The 23,234-nt window shown below is 38.3% G+C and overlaps 1 protein-coding gene across 2 annotated transcripts in view; it reads left to right on the top strand.

The window, feature by feature from the left end:
• The window catches only part of GABRB1 (gamma-aminobutyric acid type A receptor subunit beta1), a 376,389-nt gene that overhangs the window by 255,330 nt on the left and 97,825 nt on the right, over positions 1 to 23,234 (top strand). For both annotated transcript variants that reach the window (XR_011468725.1, XM_070397125.1), the window contains exon 5: positions 18,901 to 18,983. Coding sequence is in view for 1 of the 2 variants with exons in the window: in XM_070397125.1 (XP_070253226.1) it covers positions 18,901 to 18,983 (83 nt within the window). In the remaining variant the exon portion in view is untranslated. The remainder of the gene's footprint in view (positions 1 to 18,900; positions 18,984 to 23,234) is intronic.

The following is a 23,234-nucleotide window of genomic DNA, read 5'->3' as shown; positions in this document are numbered from 1 at the left end:
GTTTCCGCTATACAGCATAGTGGTTAGACATTTATATAACTTACAAAGCGATCTCCCAAATAAGGCTAGTACCAACCTGGCACCAGAATGTATATTCATTTTCTCTAAATTTCTAGAGACTAAAACTTGTTTTAAAAATAAGGTGTACCCTAAAAAGGCAGGAAATTCATAGAACTTCTGTGAATTATGCAGTTTACTTGTACTTGTCTTTTAATAAGCTAATCATAGCCTTCTTGAGATATAAATTATGTATTTTTGTATAAATGGATATAAATATAGATAAATTTGCATTATTAATATTCAATGGAGAGTACTGATGATAGTTAAAATTATACTTAAAATGTTGAAGGTGTGCTATTTATATATTTTTTACATGTGTGAAAATGTTACTTCCTGTTACAGGATATTTTTAAGTTGTTCTTTATGTCCATTTATGTTTCAGTTCCTAGATTATGTAGGTTATCCTTTAGATTATCTAAAGGTTCCTTCATTTTTCTTCACTTATAAATTAAAAAATTGAGTCAACATGAATTATTAATTATTAACCACTTATGAAGTTAGCATTCTAATAATGCTGATGCAAATTTGATGTTTTAATGATTTTCTAAAATACTCTCATGCTTTGTAAATATTTGCTTTTCACATAGAAAAGTCCAGCCTAACGTGAGAGGGACTAGTTTAACCACTAAAGGCCCTTTCCTTTCATCTTCTTGGCAAGGACAATCCTTATTTTGCTCCTGGAATGGAAACCAATTTTCTGTACCTTGAGGCCCTAACCTATCTGTTTTCTCAAAAGTAAGGGAAGGAAGAATCCCTGAACCTATACTGACAGTTGGACTATCTTATGCAAGTGCCAGTATTACAACCACTTTTCTCGTAAGCTATGTAGCATCCAAAACGGTACCAGATGAAGGTCCATGATAGCTGGCTTCATTTAAGCATGCTTCCAGCAGCTTCATGGCCCCAGAAATTCTCTGACTGACTGTCCTGTGGCTGTGTACTTAGCGAACGCACACAAGATGATTTCCAATAAGAAATTGAATAAGGGTGGGGGGAAAGGATCTTTATCCTGAACCTATATTCCAAACAACATTGGCATCGTTTTTTAAATAAAGACAGCACGCTGGCCTTTTTCTGTCTTTTTTTTTTTAGAGAAGTGATGGTTTCAGTGTTTCCTTAAGTTACATATTAATTCCATTAATTTACACTTCAATTCTGTGCCAGACACTGGGCAGGAAGCTGGTAAGTGAGTCATTAATGCTGCTGGCACTTACCATCTACTCAAGTGGTCACTCACAGAAGAAACAAGTACTCAAATAAATAAAAGTATAATTGCAAATTGTGATGAGAAATGTGAGGAAAGATATATCAGTTTCAAACACTGAGATCTGTAGAAGGTGATAGATTTCTTAACTGAAGGGACTCATTGCAGAAGATTATAATCCTGTCCACTATTAAATACCAATTAGGTAGAAAGTCAATGTGAGGGAGAGAGAAATGTTGTATTCCTTTCCTTTCTTAATAGTAATTCTGGGATGGAGGACAGGAAGGTGGCTACACACAGTTCAGAACAACATTTAAAATAAGAGTGTAAGTGGGTTACTTAGGGATTTATCTGTGGATATCAAATTGGAGAGTAATGGACAGGTTAAAAATCTGTTAATGTGCTGCCCTATTTGCTTCATCTCTCTTTAAAGAAAAAATGACAGCAAGATGGACAAAGGAAAAGAGGGGAAGGGAAGAGAGGGAGGGGAGGCAAGAAGGAAAGGAGGAAGGGAATGAAAGATGGATGGAAGACAGGGAGAACTTTCAGAGATCACTACAATTCCATCTGCCTCTTATCCTGTCTGTCCTTCCCTCCCCCAACACAACAACTGTGCCAAAATTACTATGTGTATCATTTTAATGTCTGTTTTTGTCTTTTACTACACACACACACACACACACACACACACGCACACATGCACACACGTACTCATGATTTCTTCAGTCTGTAGGCCGACGCTCCATCCACTGAGCCAAACCAGTTAGGGCTGATACGTACTCATGATTTCTTAAGAAATATTCAGTCTTGTAAAATTTTAAATAAATGTAGTTTTTTTGTAGTTTCTATTTTGTTGTTTTCTCACACAACACTCTGTGAGGCATACCCATGTTGATGCATATAGATCTAGTTTATTCATTTTAACTCCTGTTAAGAAGCCCATGGCATCCATTTTTGCTTTGCTGGAGAGTTGGGACCTTCACCCATTTGCTATTACAGGAGTGCTTGATGAATAAACATCTCTCGTGTGGAATGGCTTGGTCATGCTGAACTGTACTTGAATAACTTAACATTGTACTTGAAAAATGAATAGAAAAGATAATTATATATTATAGCTCTATATTGGAAATTTTTGCTTTACAAAAGCCCTGAGATAGAAATAATATTTTTGTTATTATTGCAATATCTGGAATGCTTCATCATTAACTTGGAAACATATGAAATCCCCTTCCTATTTTTGCCTTTTAGAATGCATGATCATCTCTCAATTAGCTTAATTTTGATTGTGTTCATTATGAACTCCAAAAAGCATGCCAAAACCGGTTTGGCTCAGTGGATAGAGCGTCGGCCTGGCAACTGAAAGGTCCCAGGTTCGATTCCGGTCAAGGGCATGTACCTGGGTTGCGGGCACATCCCCAGTAGGAGATGTGCAGGAGGCAGCTGATCGATGTTTCTCTCTCATCGATGTTTCTAACTCTCTATCCCTCTCCCTTCCTCTCTGTAAAAAATCAATAAAATATATTAAAAAAAAAAAAAGCAATATAAGCTTTATTTTAGATTTTTCTTTCTATAATTATACTTCAAAAAATTAACAGTAAAACCATGAAAATACATGTCAAAAGCAAAACCATGAAAATGCATATTAAATTCAACATACAATTTATTCACCTAATTAACTGAACAAGACGGCAGCAAAGTTAATCAATAATGGGACTCTCTACTCTTGCCTGACATTTGGTAAAATTCTATTATTGGTCTTCTTTTAATCATAAAATTATACACCACTGATGATTTTAGTTTCTGGAGAAAAAATGGTTCCAAATACAATCTGTAAGCAAATTTATTAAAAATACTTTACTATGTTAGTAATAAAAAATTAAAATACATTGAAAGTGCCAATTTTCATCTATTAAAAAAAGTACAGCATCCAATTAAGCAATAGTGTAGGAAAATTAGTACTCCTTTGCATTATAATTTTAGACAATCTTTTAAGAAGCCGAAATTTTTTTATATATTTGGATATAGTAATTCTACTCATTCTGTTTCTATCCTAAAGAAATAATCCAAAATGTAGAAAAAGCCATACAGTCATGAAAATGTTTGATTTTAACCTATTTTAAACTGATAAAATTGAAAACCATCTAAGTATCCAAAGTAAGGTATATTGTGTTCTACCAAAAAAAATATTGCAACTCTGATGCCAAGGAAGAAACTATTATGATTAAGAATTAAAGGGCGGAATATATCCCAAGAAACCAGAAACACCAATCAGAAAGGATATATGTACCCAGATGTTCATAGCAGCACAATTCACCATAGCTAAGATCTGGAAACAGCCTAAGTGCCCATCAGTAGATGAATGGATTAGAAAACTGTGGTACATCTACACGATGGAATACTATGCTGCTGTTAAAAAGAAGGAACTCCTACCATTTGCAACATCATGGATGGAACTGGAGAGCATTATGCTAAGTGAAACAAGCCAGTCAATGAAGGAAAAATACCACATGATCTCACTCTTTCATGGATAATTAAGACCATCACAAACTTTTGAACAATAATAAATACAGTGGCAGAGCTGCCTCAAACTGATTGTCAGACTGCAGTGGGAAGGCCAGGGAGGGTTGGGGGACAGGAGGGAGGGGAGTAAGAGATCAACCGAAGGACTTGTATGCACCCATATAACCATAACTAATGGACATAAGACACTGGGGGGTAAGGGAGGGCAGGGGCTTGTCAAGGGCGGGGGCGGGGGGGGGGGGGAAGGACACTTATGTAATACCCTTTGTAATACTTTAAGCGAAAAATAAAAAAAATTAAAAAAATAAAAAAAATTAAAAAATTAAAAAAAAAAAGAATTAAAGGGCAGAAAACGTAATCTTGAACACAGTTACAAACATGCAAAAATCCAACATACCTTCGAAAGGGGCATTGAATATTAATATACCACAGTAGCTGTTGTGGTAGAAGTAATATTTCTCTACTACTCTCAGAATAGTTTAAAATTTGTAATTCTTTAAAAAGAAAAAGCAGATCTTTTCAAGCCCTGCTCTCATTTCCACAGGGAGCTCACAATTTTGCACAATTTATACACCTGCCTGACTCATATTTGTTTTGTGTTTTGTTTTGTTTCTCAAGGGAAAGCCATGTCCTAAGACAATGCAGTATTTTAATGTTCTGTCCCTCTTGAATCTTACTTTGCTCCTTCAGGAATACAGTTTCAAGATTATTCTGATTACCTTTCAGAAAATGTGTCAGCTCTTTGTTCTGGGAGAAATCATCATATAGCAAAGCAATAGAGCATTTTTGCAAATAATCCCCCCAAAAAATAACCGTGAAAAAAGACATATCTTTACGTCCTAATTCTGACTGAGTCCTTGTTTAATTATCCTGTACTTATTTATTACCAAATCATGGCATCCAATTCAAGGTAAACATTTCCTTTGACTTCGATTTTGACTTTCACTTCAATTTCCAAGTCCCTTCCCATTGTGATCATTAAAGGGCTTGTTATTATTTTAATTCCCTAAATCTGCCCATCATAGAAATTCCTTATGATCAAGATGATGGGAATAAAGATGCTCTGATTTAGAGGAGGAAGCCTTATTTTTTTCTGCCCCCTAGGATGTATTTCAGCTAATCACTATTAGGAAACATTAGACATAGTAGAAATTTAATACATGCTCTTATACTTCACAGATATATGAATATAGTGCTATGATTTGGGAAAAAATAGCCTGTCTTGAACTCAGCCAGACATCTGTGGTAAAACATGACTGAGATTGGCATTAGATCCTTGACAAGGATCTATTAATTACTACTGCCTTATTATTTCTTTTTTTGCCCCTCCCTTTCCCCAGCCACTCTGATTTATGAACTGCTTCTTATATTCACAAAGTGGTTCATGAATCACCCCATCCGGACAGAAATGAATAAAAATGAGCCCATTAAAAAAAATGAGCCCATTTACACAATGTTTGGTATGTAGCTAATTACCTGAAAATGACTGCTTGGAATTGCACTGAGAAGAGTGTCATTAACATTCAGCACTAAGAGTACCAAACAGAAGGGGGAAAGAAAGAAGAAACCTGAAATAGAAAAATAAAAATATAAGAGTAGTATTGGTTGTAGTGTGGGGTGTTTTTTGTGTGTTTTTTAAAGAATCACCAAAGAGTACCTAATGATGTGTTACAATAGAGGAATGGTATGTAAATCATGGGGTGTCTATACGACAGAATTTTGAGACTCTATTAAAATTGTGCTCATGGAGAATGATGACTTAAGAAAATTCTTACCAATAAAGTTACCTCAAAAGCAACAAATGAAATTGTTAAGTACAGTATAATTTCAACTTTATTAAACAATATATTTAGAAGAAATGAAATTAATAGTATGATTTAGTAATGAAATTATGGGTTATTTTTATTCTTTTATCTATAACTTTTCTGTATTTTCTAGATGTTTTACTATGCCTGTGTATTAACCTTACAATGTATTTGTATTAGTAATCTTACATGTATTTATTTAGAAGCATATAGTTTTAAAACAATAATAGCTATAGTTAATTGAGTGACTACTATGTACCCAGCATTGACCTTGTGTGTTCATATAATAACCTTCTTCTCTTTCCTTGTTCCATGCTGCTTCCCACCTGTATCATACCTCTGTTCACAAATCAAGGTTAAGGCATCTTTGGTCTAAATTGCCACCAACTGAGTAAGTGTGGGATTGCACTCTCTCTCCTGAGTGAATTTCATGCTTTCTTGACAATGTAAACATTTCTCTGATATAAGATATTTTTATTTCAAAAAATGACAAAGATTGTCCCAAATGAGAGATAAGCATATCCTACCTGGCCATTTTATGAAACCAATAGACAGTGTCTCTATCTTGTCATTTTCTGAGACATGACAATAATAAAATAAACAAAAACAAAATAAATTTGACAGCATAAAGGTGCAGTTGGATATTTTACATGCTAAGGCCTCAATGCTCACAATATGCCCTGGTTTCCAGTATACATCCTCTATCATTTTTATACACATTATTGATTGGGTAAAGAATGTTCTGAATTACTGATAACTAAAAGAACTCTAAAATATATTTTATATATATATATATATATATATATATATATATATATATATAATTTATTGTATTGCTTGTGGGAGAAATTTTCCTGAACTAATTGTTCCCTGCTTAGACTGGCCTGAATATGATAAGTGGAAAGAAAATAAACCTCAATTCTAGGTCTTGAGTCTAGAATAATCTGAATTTTGATCCCAGTGCTACCATTTACAGACTATGTAAATTTGGAAACATTTTTTAATCCCATTAGGTGTCAGTTTCTTTATCTTTGGATTTGGCGTAAAAATGACATCAACATAAAAATGCAATTTTACATAGTAAATCCAATAATACATGTGTCATAGTCAGAATAATGGTCCTCCAAAGATATCTGTGTTCTGATTCTCAAGACTGGTGAATAAGTCACCTTACATGTCAAAAGGGACTTTGAAGATGTGATTAACTTAAGGATTTTTGAGATGAGATTATCTGGATGGGCCCAATGGTCATATATAAGGCAGTCAGAGGGTGAGGAGAGGTGAGGATAGAAGCAGACCCTGGAGTGATGTTCTTTGAAGATGGAAGAAGGGGCCATGAGACAAGGAATGCAGGCACCTCTGGGAGATAGAAAAGGCAAGAAAATGGACTCCTGCTGAGAGCCTGCAGAAGGAACACAGCCCTGCTGAAACCTGGATTTAAGGACTTCTGGCCTCCAGAAATATAAGAAAATTAATTTGTGTTGTTTTAAGCCACTAAATGTGTTGTAACTTGTTACAATAGCAATAGGAATCTAATACAGTATTTAAGATGTTTAGAACAGTGCCTTCTCATGTAAGATCCTACTGTAATATTATCTCAGGGCATTCTGCCCCTTGCAATCCCGATAAGAGTAGCTTAAAACCCAAATCCATTATTTGTGAGACTTCAACGCCTTCCCCCTGATTACTGAGGCTCCCCGTGGGGCTTACATGATTTGGCCATCTCTGACTTTGAAGCTCTGAATTGATTTCAGAACTGAGTTTTTGCTGAATTGGTTCAATTTATAAAATACTGTTCCATGAATGCTGCCAAGATATGGAATGCAGCCCCTTTCCAAGAATAAAAATAAAACATTTACATAGGATTTTTTCTCTTTGGGGGTGGGAGGGCAGGCTTGCTTAGGTAAATAGAGAAAAATTTATTATCATTGCAATGCAAAAATCTTAAAATTGATTATTCAATATGACTGTTCTTAAAATTTTCTTGCTACTCCATCATTTTGCTTCCTGTATCTAAATTCCTCTTAAATCTTACAGAGCAGTTTATTTCCTTTTGTTTTCTCACCATTCCTGTCTCATGCTTGTAAGAAATAAGGCGAGCCCTGCAATTCAGGGGTCCTGGTAGAACACAAAACATACTCGGGAGCCAGGCAGCAAGGCAAATACTATTACCTTGTGTGCACACACACATGGTCTGGGAGCACACGCACACTGAGCAGGTGGTCTGCTTGGCTTTTCAATCCTGATGCACGTGACCTGTTCCTCACTCTTGATTGGAGCTCAGGCACACAGTCTTTCATCATTGGCTAATTCAAAGGGAGGATTGGCCTTTGTTGTTTCAAGATGGTGGCCCCCAAGGGAGCTGTAAGTCATGCAGCCAACATGGCGCTGTCTAAACTGTTCTTTGACAGAAAAGATGGCTTGTTTATTCTCACAATTCCCCCCTTTTCTTTATTTAAACTCTTTTCTTCAAACTCAGCTGACATTCATTGACTTTCATGCTTGCAGTGTCTAGGAGAAGACTTAATTTGCTGTTTGGTCAATATGGTTTCAGTTAACCTTTGCATAATACATGGGATGATGTAACATCCCATCACTGTAACTCCTAATCAAAGGGGTGAACATGGATGCCATCGCTCCCTTCCACTTTCAAACCATTGTCTAGTGAATCGGAGAAAGGGTCCTCAATCCCAGGCTCCAGCTCACTCATTAGCTAAAGCTGCCAATGCCTGCAGGGCCTCAGTGATGGTCCATCTGGCTGTGTTGTCAGGGATGAATGTACAGCACTGACCCCCAACATTACACATATTTCTTCTTTTTCTGCCAGAATCATATTCAAGGCCAACCTATTCTCCCAGGTCATCCTGCTGGTGGCATCTAGTTATTCAGCTATACCTTTAACTGCATCTCGAGTATAGTTAACCAGCCTTTGCTGGTTATCCTATATATCAGTGGTTCTCAACCTTCCTAATGTCTCGACCCTTTAATACAGTTCCTCATGTTGTGGTGACCCCCAACCATAAAATTATTTTTGTTGCTACTTCATAACTGTAATTTTTCTACTGTTATGAATTGTAATGTAAATATCTGATATGCAGGATGTATTTAGGTGACCCCTGTGAAAGGGTCGTTCGACCCCCAAAGGGGTCTCGACCCACAGATTGAGAACCACTGCTATATAATAAAAGGCTGATATGCAAATTGACTGAACGATGTAACAACCAGTCACTATGACACACACTGACCACCAGGGGGCAGACGCTCAAAGCAGGAGCTGCCCCTTGGTGGTCAGTGCACTCCCATGGGGGAGTGCCGCTCAGCCAGAAGCCCTGAGCTGGGCTCATGGCTGGCGAGCGCAGCGGTGGTGGCAGGAGCCTCTCCTGCCTCCATGGCAGCACTAAGGATGTCCAACTGACAGCTTAGGTCCGCTCCCCACGGACAGTGGGCCTAAGCCATCAGTCAGACATCCCCCGAGGGCTCCCAGACTGTAAGAGAGTGCAGTCTGGGCTGAGGGACCACCCTCCAAATGCACGAATTTCATGTACTAGGTCTCTACTAGTAAAGATAATTAATCTAACCACATTCTTGTTTACAGTGGGCCACCAGAACAGAACACACTCAAATCCTGCAGCAATCTGATTTCTAGCCTTAAACTCCTTTGGCATTCCTCCTGGAACTCCAATGGAACCTATATATAAATGGGGATCAAAGGAGCCCTCTGGACTCTCTCTCCTCTTCCTAGTCTGTCCATTGAAAAAGGTTTACGTATGCCAAAGTGAAAGGGATAGCCAATTGTATCAGAGCACAAGTTCTGCTCTATTTGATGGACAAGGCCCAAGTCAGGGTCCTCCATAACACCACCAGACATCAGCACGGGGTATCGACAGTGCAGCAGGATGGGCTTCTGAGGATACTTGGCCATTTATATATCCGGATAAATTTCTCATAAACTCCAAGTACTGTTACCTTCCCCTCCCCCTTGAGAGGCAGGAGATGTAGTTTATGTGCGAGGACAGGGACTGGATCATTTTGGGGGGTCCTTGCTCTTTACCTCTGTTGAATGGGAACAACAGGGCAAGAGTCTTACAGGAGGTGTTTCCCCAGGCGGTTTCCTCCTGGTACAAGGCAAGCACATATTCCACCCCATTACTGTCTGAGGTCCATCTGAACAGAAATGGGACCACTTGGGCCTCTAACCTTCCTGCCACACAAGTGTAACGTCGCTTTTATTTAGGGTGCATACAGAATATTTAATCCATTCAACCCAGGCATTCATTCCCTTATATCCTACTTCTATTTGCATGGTGGTGGCAGTGGCCTAGGGGATCTTGTCCTGTGACTTCTATTCCTAAATCTAGTCCTAGCCAATCTTTTGACCTAAAAGCTGAAATATCCAAGTCATTCAAGTTACCTATAACCAATAACTTAACTGGGTAAGCATGGTCCAGATTGTATATCTTTCTCCAGCCCACATTGTAAGCCCCTGCAATTTGCCAGATCTCTAAAGCAAATAGAACTCAGTACATGATGGTGATTAAGACAGCCCACAGTTTTTAGCATCAGTTTCAAGGGGATATGTCGTGGTATGGCTGTTCAAGTTGAGGTGTGTCTGCCCTTAGCCCGTGTGTGATGGGTCCAACCCCACTCTGCAGCGCAAACAGCAGTCTCTGTGGTAAGCAAGACAAGGTAGGGTCCTTCCCAGGAGGGTTCCAACTTGCTTCCCCCCCAGGTCTCGATTAGAACAAACTTGGTCTCCTGGTTGATGGCGATGAACCGGAAACTCAAGAGGGCCTTGGGTCAGGAGGCCTTCTAACCTGAGAGAGATGAAAGCAGAAGACATACCCAGTACATAGTTCTTAAGAAATTTGCTCCCTAGTTTCCATTGTAGGAAGATCTTGAGGCATTCCAGGGCCTATTGGAATACCCTCAGCCAACTCTAGGTTAAAAAAACAAACAAAAAACTTTTCTTAAAATTTAAACCCTAGGAAGGTTGTCAAACCCATTCTACCAAAAGATTACATAGTATTCAAAGTGACAAGAGGGTATTAAACACAAACATAAGCTAGTAAAACTTTAGTTCCCACAACTAAGATTACTTTTTTAATACCTGATTAATATAATATATAACAATTTATAGAACTTTTGCTTCAGAAAAGGACTAACCAAAATAAGGTTTATTTTCTAACTTCATTTGTCCTTGGGTGTGGTCAGCAAATAACACTAATTGGATTTCTGCTATCAGTCTCCCTGAGTACATTGATAAAAGCTATTTACTTTCTGTTTAGGGAGGCAAAATGCAAATCATTCACTCATAAGTGTCCTTAGTTAGGGAAGATAGGGTTTATTAGATGGCTCCAAATTGCTGTTTAATTATTTCAATTTCCCTATTCTATTTATTTTGACTTATAAGCCTGTGTCGTTTATTCAATTTCTTTTAAACATTTTTTTTTTTACAAATATTCTATACCTTTCACAAATCTTTCTTTAGAAACCTTATAACTTTCAGAACTAATCAGCTTTAGAAACCACTTTCTTTCTCCTTCAAAGTGTATTTTCATGCCTCATGCTTTCTCTATTATACCAAAACCATAATTTCTTTTCATAATTTTAGAATTCTTAACCCTTAGAAACCTTAATTTTTAGGTGGCATATAAGTAATTAATATGCCTCAGATTAGCAATACATTCACATTTTAAGAGATATTTCAAATAAAATACAAGACTTATTCATTAATAGATTCAAATCCATCCTCTATACCGGTATTTTCCCTAAGAGGCAAATTCAAATTAATTAATGTTTCAATATCCTGTTATTTCAAAATATTTAGATGTTAATCATTTAACCCAGCAATGCTCCAAAACCTTTAAGTTATCAAAGACTTCGGAAAATTACGTATAGGCATATGAGGCTGGAGAAAGGGGTGGAGAGAGAAGGGAGCAGGTCCCAGAGCCTGTTCCCAGACCTCTACCTGCTTGGATTCAAAACGGCCACATTTGTCCTTAGTGATAACATGCTGAGGTTTGGGTGATGAGGTCAGCCTCTGATGGTAGCCGGACTGTTAAGTAAAGAAATGTTCTTTGGGAAGGGGGTGAGAATGTGGCCTTGGGATCTAAAGGCTCAGTGAGGGCCCCTTCCTTTTTCCCTGTGACCCATATGCTCCCTTTCCCAGATGGCCATATCCGACCTTCAAATCACTCCCCCTTCTTTTCCCGAGAATAGTATTCCCAAGATAGACATTGACTCAGGTCTATGTATACACTTGTAGGCCCAAAAATGCGACTAGCTGGTCAATTGAGCCACGTGGTCTTCCAGCAGAGGTTTTAACTCTTTTTTTTTTAACACTGCTCTAACTCCTTTCACAGCCTAGAAAAGCTGTTTCCTGGTGGCACAGAGGCCTCAGGGCCAGTTGGAGCCTTATCAGGACAGCCCTCCTCCTGAGGGGGAGGCTGGGATTGTAAATCGCCATCTTGGATGTTCCCTCAGATTGTCCCCCGGTCGCATAGGGAGGGGAAGGCAAGGCAAGGGATCCCCCTTCTCTGTCTGCCCTTGTTCTCTTTTAGGCCTCTCTGCCTTTACAGGGAGAAGGACAACTGGCCCCTTCCTCCAACAGAGAGTGACTGGACTTTTATTATTAACATATTTATAATTATTACTGAAAAGCTTTATCATAAATTCTTCATTTTAGTTACATCAACTTTGAGAATTTAAAGCCAATTATTACCTAAAGCTTTTTCTTGACCAATTTTGTAAGAGGGATAACTCAATGTACTATTTTATTTTTCTCCATAAGAACAGGAGTGCCCCTGCTTCACTGCTAGAGGGAAATTCTACAGATCTGTTCCTCCCAGTGTTATGGGGAAAAACAGAACAATGGGGACTAGTTATGGTTATATAACCATATAATATATGGGGATATATTAATTATGCTGTTAACCATGATTACCCTTTTCATTCAAACAAACCTGGCTGAGAGTTGTATGCCCCCGGGATGTGGGAGTCACCCTTGTAATGTGGTCAGTCCTCATTCAAGAACTTCCCATTATCATGGAAGCATTAACCTTGTTGCTCAACCCAGCCTGCATAGCTTACTTCCCCATATTCATAAACCAGGGAAGAGCAAACTAAAGCCCCTAAAAGATAGAAAGCCAACATTACATTACAGACACACAGGCAGAAATCTTACTAGCTAAGAGTTTCTGGTAGATAACACCCTGAGAGGGAGAGCAGGAAGAGTCCCCAAGAAAAAAAATTGGCAGCTGCTGGGACTTTCCTGCAGTCTCTGTCACGTGTTCAGCCTCACCACACATAACTGGGCTTCCCCAAAGCAGGACTTGCCCATTTTTAAACAAATTAAACAAACAAGAAAGAGACATAAAACATCAACCGAAAAATTCTTATACAGGTGCACACAACACACTAAAAGTTTACACCACAGAATCCCCTGCATTAAGAACCACTATAGCAGAGCAATGTCTTCTGTCCCTGATTTGGGAACTGCCTCCCCACCCCTCCCCCCCCCCCCCCCTGAATCTCAGCATTCTCCCCAATGGACTATTTCAGGGGAATATATTCCCTAGGCCTAGAATTTCTATTTCCCATCCTTGGCAGGTCCTTTGTGATTATGTACTCAACCCCCCATATTAGAAGTTTTAAGGTGGTGGCCCCCAGGGAAGCTGCAAGTCATGCAGCCAACATGGTGGCTGCCAAGTCACGCAGTCCAAAATGGTGGCTATCTAAACTGTTCTTTGACAGAAAAGATGACTTGTTTATTCTCACATGCTCAGGATTTCACCTTCAAATACCAAGGTATTTTCCTAAACATGGTAGCCTTCCAAAAACAAAATTTGATGCCAATTATGAAGATTATACATATTCTTTTCACCACTCAGTAAGTGTTAGCTAAGGGGAAAAATAATCCATGTACTCAATGGTTATAACTGAGGATAAGCTTGCTCATCAGTTTCTCATCAGTTTTTTGGGGTGATAAACTTCACCTGGATTGAGGGTGTAGCCGTGAGGCCAAAGAAGCCATTCTTCAAACAAACTTTACTAAGTGATACTGATATCGACCTTATAATTGCGACTCACTATCAATTTCACCAATCTTAGGAGTGTGATTAGAATTCAGCATTTTCAGGTTTTCCCCCTCTCTGTTCTCATAGTCTCTTAATACAGATTCTATTAAGTTGGTACAGTTATGTTCTACAGAAATTAAGTTTAAAACATGAGAGTTCATCCCTATAAAATTGAAGTCCCAACCATATGTACATAATGTGTTCCTTTATTTAAGTTCACATTCTTACTAGTATTTGCAAAGTGCTGTGTGTGTGTGTGTGTGTGTGCGCGTGTGTGTGTGTTTAGATTTTGAGCTACTCACGGGCCAGGTCTTCCTGGATTGTGTTGTGTCAGCAGTGAGGGTCACACTGCCCTTAGACATCAAATATATATGGTTTGTAATTACAGTGACTTTTTCTGTCAGTGACCATGTAGAATACACCTTAATAAATGAATACTACAGCAATATGATTTCCATTCACTCCCAAGTATCACAGGACCATAGCTTCTAACAGCCTATTATAGTGTTCTGACCTAACCTTCAAAATGTCAATAAATTGGATTATAATGTAAGCCATTCTAAATGTCTTTGAAAGAAGACAAATGGATGTTATGCTGTCATGAATCTGAACCTCTAGGAAGTCTATGTTCAGAAAAACAGGAATTAATGTTTTTGCTTTAGCTGGTAATACTCTATGCTACTTTCATTTGCTATTGGCCAATAATAATAATTTTAAAATGAATGATTTGAGTGTGAAAAGTTAAAAAAAAAATTTCAAAAAACACTTTAAGCTTGAAATGCTCAACCCATCCAGTTTTGGGTTTTTTGTTTGTTTGTTTGTTTTTTGTTTTGTTTTGGTTTTTTGTGTTGTTGTTTTTTTTAATCTTTGGCACCTTTGATTCCATAGATATAGATTATCAGGCTGCTTCCGCCACAATGTGAGCACATTTCCATATGGAAGTGTTAATTAATTGCAGAGGTGACTAACTACTGCTGAGCAATTGCATTCAGCAAGGTGAACAAATGGAAAAACAGGGAGGGAGTACTCATTCTTAGAGATGTTCACTGTTGCTTCTCACCCAGATCATTTGTTAATGATCCTGAGAATTCTTTCTGAACGTTTTTTTTCCTTCATTCAGCTTACTTAGCCATAAGCATTAAAAAAATATAGAAATGGCAATCCCTTAAATTAGCAGAGACTGATGCTCTGTTGCATAAATTTCTACAGGCCACAACACCAATTTCTGACTACCTGCATGTATAGGGGTCCTGTCAAAGTCTCAATGATCCCTCCCTTCTCAGGACCCTGGTGGGTTCCTGGTGACCATATTTGTACACCTGTGACTTTCCTTCCAGCTCGTACTAAATAATTTTGGGAGAGTTGGCACCTAATCCAAGGTGAACCAAGGAAATACTCTGGGGAATTGTGTATTAGGAGCAAATAGATCCCAAGAAGGAAGTTGTTTCACTAATGTCAGAGATTTCCAGAGGAAGTCGCCAGGCACATCCTACAGCTCAATTTTCTGGAGCTGCCTTGATTCCCTCCCTTTCTGAGTTATGATTACTCAGCTTTTCTTGGTATCATAGTAGGATCTGGGGCAAGAGAAACTAACTTGTCCAGGATATCATAACTGAAAAAATATCCAGTCATGGACAAGTCTCTGGTATGATGTATGGTTTCCCAAGATAATATCAATTAGATTTATTTTATCTATTGATTGCTGAATGGATTGATCATAAAGATAGCAATAGTAAGTTCAGTTATGCTTTCCAAAAGTTGAGAGTTTTTTTTTATTATCGCAACTGTAGGATCCATGCACATGAGACATTAGTTATTCATTTTACACACAAGGCTTTGTTAGCTTTTCAAATTGCTTTGTGAAAACTCCAGAGCTTCACAACGTGTGAATCAGTGGTTCCGCGTAAGATTTCAAGGCATGGCCTGATTTTGATGTGATGCGGTTAATTAACCAGATGACACCTGTCTGAAAATGAGGTCAATTAAGTGAGATATGCCGACCAGTGGGAGTCAAATGCTATCTTCAAGTATCTCTAAAGCTCGTTAACAGTCCCACAGAAAATATTTCATTCTAATTTTATGTTGAAATGTTATAATTATTTAAAACTATAATAAAAAACAAGTACATTATATAGTGTCCTATGTACATTTTAATGCATTCAAGACCACCTCAATATTAACTTATGCAGCCAGGTTGATTTATGCAGAGCATGGAGAATTTTTGCTTTGAAGCAAGTAAGGCTTCCTTTTAATCCAGCGGTTCTCAACCTGTGGGTCACGACCCCTTTGGGGGTTGAACGACCCTTTCACAGGGGTCGCCTAAGACCATCCTGCATATCAGATATTTACATTACGATTCATAACAGTAGCAAAATTACAGTTATGAAGTAGCAACGAAAATAATTTTATGGTTGGGGGTCACAACATGAGGAACTGTATTTAAAGGGCCAGAAGGTTGAGAACCACTGTTAATCCATCATTAAGCTCCTGCTAGAGATCAACTACTTATAAATGTATCTGAACCATGTAGAAAGGTGTCATTGATCATAGAGGTGGTTACTTGGCACACAGGTATGGGTTTTTTTACCCAATTCAGGTGGCCTATAACTGGTCATATAAGATTTTTAGAAACAAATGTTTCACTATTATTAGGATTTTCTCAATACTATACTAATAAAATACAACAACAAAATATTGCTGCTGAGGTAGATTTAAGGCCCTAATTATAATTTCTGCTTCCAAATTTGTGTGGTCATTAAAATAGATGTCAACATTGAACTTATAAGATAATTTTATATTAACAAAATACTCTTTTTACTTATTTTATTTCTATTTTATAGATTGAGCTTCTATTTAAGATTTTGTTTCATTAATGTTTTCCTCAAAGGAAATGGTTTGAAAACCACCATTAAGCCAAATTTCTCAACCTTGGCACTACTGACATTTTGAAACAGATAACTCTTTACTGTTGGAGGCTTTCCTGGTCATTGCAGGATGTTAGGCAGAATCCCTGGCCTCCACCAACTGGATGAAAGTATCAGGCCTCCACTACCAGCCTGACAATCAAAAATGTCTACAGATATTGCCGAATGTCCCTTGTGGGGGAAAATTACCCACTGGCTAAGTCATAGGATCATAGGACTTGCCACACTTTAGTAATATATATATATATATATATATATAAAGCCCATGACCCTAACGCCATAACAACCAAAGACCAGCGCAGGTGTGCAGGGTGCAAGCACGGTGAGGCCACACGGGTGGGCGGGGCCACGCTAGTTCTCGTGCTGGGCTTCTAGTTTATAGATAATTTTCACAATCTTTTTACTTATAAGAAGCTATTAAACAAATACTATAGTAGGGTAGATAGATAATTTTTAAAACATTTAAAAATAGGTATTGTGTTGTCTCGTTAAGAGTGTTTTCAAATACTTGCAGGCCATAAAAACAGGCTTGTGAAATTGTATTTTTAGAAAACAAAAGATATGCAGTATATATTTTTAAGTAAAAAAATTAATGCATGTAATTATGAGAGCAGGAGTCAAGAAAGAATCTAATAAAATCCTTTCATGTGCTAAATTCTGGAATATAACTAGTCTTTAAAATTTTTGTAAAACACTTTGAAGAAATGTTTTATAAATTGCACCTGAATTTTTTTTTTTTTTTTGCTTTTGCCTATTGCTCAAATAAATCTGATTACATTGACCAACATCCTGTCTAAGAAAGGCTTCAAAGGGAATGCCCCAATGCTCATCCTGTGAACTCTCATCTTTCATAAGGAAAGCCTGAGAGAAATTGGAAAGTATTAGGGTCTTTTGTAACAGTGTTTTAAGAAGAAAGTTCCTGTTAGGTTAACACACATGACCAAAACAATAAGTCACCTTGGCAGCCTCAAAAAACATAGGAATGAAGAGTACTTTGTCAAATTTAGATACTCTGTTAGTGGGAGCGTAAATTGACACAACCTCTACCAAGGGCAATGTGGCAAAACTTACAATGCATATATCTTTTTCCAACCATTCCCTTTCCAGAAATAGCCAACAGATAGTAGTGAGACCTAGAAGGGTGTACCAGTATATTCAATGCATCTTCATTTGTAAAACTAAAAGACAGGAAACAGTGTAAATGTCCATCAAAAGGTGACTGGGAATATAACATATGGTATTTCCACACAACTGAACACATTGCAGTAAAATTTTTAAGACAGCTTATTATTTACAGATATAAAACCAATTCCAAGATGCATCATTAATGCAAACAAGAAAGGTTCAGAGCAGGTAGGCAGCTGTCTAAGAAGCTATCCTCTAAGAAGATATAACCGTACTCCTATTTGCACAAGGAATATTCATGGAAAATTTCCAATGTTGTGGTTCCTGGAGATTAAAGTAGCAAGGAAACTTTCTATTATTAAATTTGAATATTTTGAATTCTTTACATTACAATCACACGTTACTTTGTGAGAGAAGACCATGCCATTTTTTCAAAGAAAAGTGCTTTCTCAATTCCGTAGTAATATGCAATGTTCGTAAGAGTGGATAGCCTAGGAATTTCAGTTACTCTCAGATTCCATAGCCCAGGCAAATGAAAATGGAGGGATAATGGAAACCCAGGTGAGATATCTAGAGTCAGGGTTTGGGGTTTTGCATAAAAACAAAAGCTCAACTGGAGTTGGTGACTATGTGGTATGAACACCAATCCTAAGGTAGTGTTTCTTTCCTGGTTATATTGAGTATAGGTGGACCAGGGTCTCAGAGATGAATTTGACAAATCTCTGTAATAGTGGGTAGTGTTAGGCACCGAAAGTTATAGAGGACAGGTTTTGTTGTTGTTGTTTTGTTGTTTTATTATTAGGTTGTAGCAGGAGATGAAGGTAGGCTTTGATGCATATTGTAGATGACCTACTCATAGGCAGGACTTGCTGAAGATACTGGCGGAGACATTGCCAGGATGCTATGGGATAAAAATAGCTATAATAATGACCAGCATTTATGGAGCACACATCTCTTTTAATTCTCACTGCCATTCATCCTATGTAGTAGGTGTTATGATGAATAAGGGGACTGAGGCTCACAAGACTAGTTAGCAGCAAAGAAAGACTCAAATTCAATCTGCCTGCCTTCAAAAATGTTAACCACCAAATTTTTATGCCCACTGGTAACATGATCCAGGGCTGGGAAGCCTGGAACTCGAGGCCATTATAGTTATGATGCTATCTTTCTCTCTCTCATCCTGACAGAATCACAACCACAGCTGCATGTATGATGGATCTACGAAGATACCCTCTGGATGAACAAAACTGCACTCTGGAGATTGAAAGTTGTGAGTTACTTGGACAGGGGAATGGAAAGGGGGGTGCGTGCTTGACTCAATTAAATTCCACCTTGTGTTGAATGATTGCTAGGATATTTTCAGCTATACTATGCTGCCAACTTTTTAAGGGTTTCCCACTCTAGTGACATTTCTCCTTATATTGGTGGCTCCAAGTTCATTTCAATGCGGTTAAATTTTTGAACCATGAGGAAAAGTCTACTTAGTTTAGCAGGACAATTCATGCTATCTCCTCAGATTGGAGTTTCTCCCAAGGTGTTCTAACACCCAAACTGCATTAACAAGAGGGGGAAAAACATTTTAGCATGTAAAGGCTTTAAGAGATTGTTTTTGATTTGATAGTCTCCGCCTGGAGGGTTATAAATTGTTGTATTTTAGAAAAACACTATGGTAGGGTCTTGTGCGCTTTTGTCTTTCTTCATAGGAAGAATAAACCTTCATGATGCTCATGCATTGGGCCAAAGACTTGCTATGTTTCAGGTCTAGTGACTAATTTTGGTTTGTCTTCTTGGGCTGTTTTCATTGATTGCTTTCTTAACAATTTGAATATTTTAGTCACTGATACTTAATGTGATTGACTTTGTTTTATTGTTTCATATGAATATTTTAGTCAATGAGACTTAGTTTGATTGACTTTGTTTCATTGTTTCATAGCTATCAACAAGCAGGCATTTAAGTCCATTTATTGTGAATACCAGGCCGAGGCCATTTCCTGGTTTTAAGGGACACAGAAAGGTGCAGTAGTAAATTCAGAGCATTATAATGCCACCTACTGTAATGTGAGAAATAGACAGATATTTACTTAAATCATCTAAAATTCTTCCCAGATCTAAACATCAAAATAGTAAAAGAAAATGGGAAAAATTCAGTGACCTCATAGTATTATTAAAGAATACCAGTAAATATAGTACTGTACTCCTAATTATCTGATTATTAAGGAACTAGAGGCCCAGTGTACGAAATTCATGCACTCGGGGGGCGGGGGGGGGGGGGGGCATGGCAGGGATTCCTCAGCCCAGCCTATGCCCTCTCGCAGTCCGGGTGTCCTCAAGGGATGTTTGACTGATGGCTAAGTCAGTTGTCAGACATCCTTAGTGCTGCCACAGAGGCAGGAGAGGCTCCTACCACTGCTGCTACGCTTGCCAACCGTGAGCCTGACTTCTAAGGCTGAGCAGCGCTCCCCCTGCGTTGAGCGGGATCGGGCTGAAACTGACTCTCTGACATCCTCCAAAGGGTCCTGGATTGTGAGAGGGCACAGGCCAGGCCAAGGGACCCCACCTGTGCACCATCAGGGCCCGGGAGGAATGCAGGAGTTTAGCCAGTCAGGGAGGGACCATGGGAGGGCTCCAGGGCATGTCCAGCCCATCTTGCTCAGTCTCAATTGGCTGGACCCCAGCAGCAAGCTAACCTACTGGTCGGAGCATCTGCCCCCTGGTGCTCAGTGCACGTCATAGCGAGCAGTTGGGCGGCCTTAGCATATCATTAGCATATTATGCTTTGATTGGTTGAACAGATGACTGGACGACCGGACACAGCATTTTAGGCTTTTATTAGTATACTAGTGGCCCAGTGCACAAAATTTGTGCACATTAAAAGGGAATTAATTAGAGGAAATATTTTAATATTGCTATTTTCCCTTTCTCTATAATAGAAATGTCAGAGATGAAAGAAAATTAGTAAAATGAAAATCTTCCTCCTGTCAGAGTCTGGGGTGTGCCACAGGACCCAGAGTCAAGTCCCCGCCGACCCGTGCATGCCTCAAAATCGCACGAGACCTAGACCCAGCTGGCCCCAACCCCCATTAGGCGAGATGCAGACTCGACCGGTCTCACCCCCATCAAGCCCCGCCGGGTGGGGAGCACAGCCTCAGGTCCCCTGGCCCAGCGCCAGACTGGGTCCCAGCCTCAGGTCCCCCACCACGGCCCGGTGCCACACAGCCTCAGGTCCCTGCTGATCATTCGTCACGGGAACCCCACTTCCACTGTGGGCACAGCCATCTTGTGACGGTGTGAGAATTAATTTGCATATTACCTCTATTATGTAGGAGAATAGGATTACATTGATTTTCTACTTTTACTGAACACAAACATAGAAATAGACAAATATACTTTTGTAGATATAGATATAGATTCAGACACAGATAGTGATATACTACCACTAAAACTAGAATGAACAAGAAAATTCATGAGCTATTCTTTAAGAAATATTCTAATTTTAAAATGCATTATATAAGTAAGCTGGTTGATAGGTGTTACTATGTGATGTGATGTGATGACTTTTGATTTAAATGACAACCAAATTCAAAAGGTAGAAATGAAATATGAACACAATCATTTTTTAATGGCCAGTAATAGTTTATAAATAAGGCAGAACTTGAGCTAAGCAAGTAAACCATTAGCTTTTGGAATGGACATGGAAAGAGGCCATCATGGGTTGCTTCATATGGATTGCCTTTTACCCTCGGCATCTCTTCCATGAATTGTGATCTTTTACCTTTACTTCACTGGACAGCAGTAGGATATGACATCCTCTCAAAATTCAAAGACCTTATGTTTTACATCAGTCACCTAAAGAAGTAATGAGTTTGACAAGTCCTTAAATTTATTCTGTGTTGTAAATTATCAAGCTAAAATTATCAGGATTTATTGTCTCCTAAAATGCATTTTTATTTTATAATACATATTGAGTTTTTATATTATTATAAGTTATACTTTTCTTTAAGTAGGCAATTAACTTTATTCATATTTAGGAAATAGATGACTTTGAAGTCCATTTATTATATCAAATAATGACCAAAACAGAACTATAAATGAGGCAGAAATAAAACATAAGTTTCATGTGGCAGGGATGGGGAAGCACCAACAGCCAGATTCTCCAAAATAATTATAAAATATGGTGTCAGGCAATAGGTGGTGACCCAGGCATATGGAGTCATTGAGGAAATTCAGTAATATGCCATCAGCTGTCTGGACAGATGGATGAAGCAGGTAACTGGACCCCTCAAGTCAGCTAATAGGTAGAATTGCAGGCAGATGGTGGCCATCATTCAAGTGACCCAACAGCAGGTCACAGAACTCCAGTCCCTACAGATATTTACCTAAAGCAAAGCAGAGACTCGAGTCTGTAAGAATCTGTGTAATGAGGAGTTTATAACAGCAGGAATTTGGGAGAAAGGGTGAAAAAAATCACAGAACTGCCTTGTACTTGCCAGACCAAAGCTAGGCATTAATATAACAGCTCCTTAACATAAATATTTCTACCAACTTTTGAGAGATAATGTATCTGAGGCTCAGAGAAGTGAAATAACTTACCCTGGCCAAGGATAGTGGTGAAGTGGGCCTTCAAACCCAGGTAATCTTACTTGTCATAGAACCCTGCAATCAACAGGTGAGCAAGGGAGCAGAACATTAACAGTTGGAAATATAGCACCTATTGGAGCCCCTCGCAGCTAAGGTGAGGATGCTGAGTCAACCAAAGATTGGTCTATATTTCCTAAAATTATCCCTAATACAGGTTAAAATAGAGCCCAGAAGCTGAGGCAGAACTGGCTTTCAGGTCAAAGGTCAAATGATTGCAACTGCAAAGAGGGTAGTCAGTGGATGCAAGAAGCCAGATAGTCCTTGATTCCATTCATGTTAACCTAAAAAAACAAACAAACAAACAAACAAACAAACAAAAAAAGCGTAAAGGCCTCAAATGACAACATTGTTTAGCTTTAATATTTTAGTTAAAATGTATGCCTTCTTAACAATAGATAAATCAATGTAAAGAGATCTTAAGTATTAAAAGGAATAATTCCAAGCAACGAAGTATCATATGGCAATACTATGGAGCTCAAATGAGCTTTGCTTGTTCCCTAAGTACATAATCAATATGTTGTTAAGTACTAATAAATACAGAATCTGGTATTCATCTTTTTTTAACTCTTCATGAAGAAACATGTGTTGCATTATTTGCTAAAATAGCTCTCCCTGAATGTATGAAGCCTGTAACTGAACTTTAAAGTGGTTACAAATGAGAGGCTGTCGTGTGTGTTGGGAAATAAGAATGATAAAGTAGACATGCCGCCAAAGTAAAGTTGAACCGATTATACTTTTGCGAACAATAGAGTAGAAACGTTACCTACCTTACAAAATGCACTAGTTTGTATTCTCTTCCATCACAATCCCAAGGATGGGGCAGTGTTTTGCTTGGTTAGGTCTTTTGAGAAAAACTAAAGATGTTTTGCTTTTTTTAAATGTC

Source organism: Myotis yumanensis, unplaced genomic scaffold, assembly GCF_028538775.1.
Source record: "Myotis yumanensis isolate MYYU_CA2020_CCGP unplaced genomic scaffold, mMyoYum1.0.hap1 SCAF_1, whole genome shotgun sequence".
Lineage (NCBI taxonomy): Eukaryota > Metazoa > Chordata > Mammalia > Chiroptera > Vespertilionidae > Myotis > Myotis yumanensis.
The sequence above is the reverse complement of the archived record's forward strand: the minus strand, read 5'-3'. Positions and strand labels throughout refer to the sequence as shown.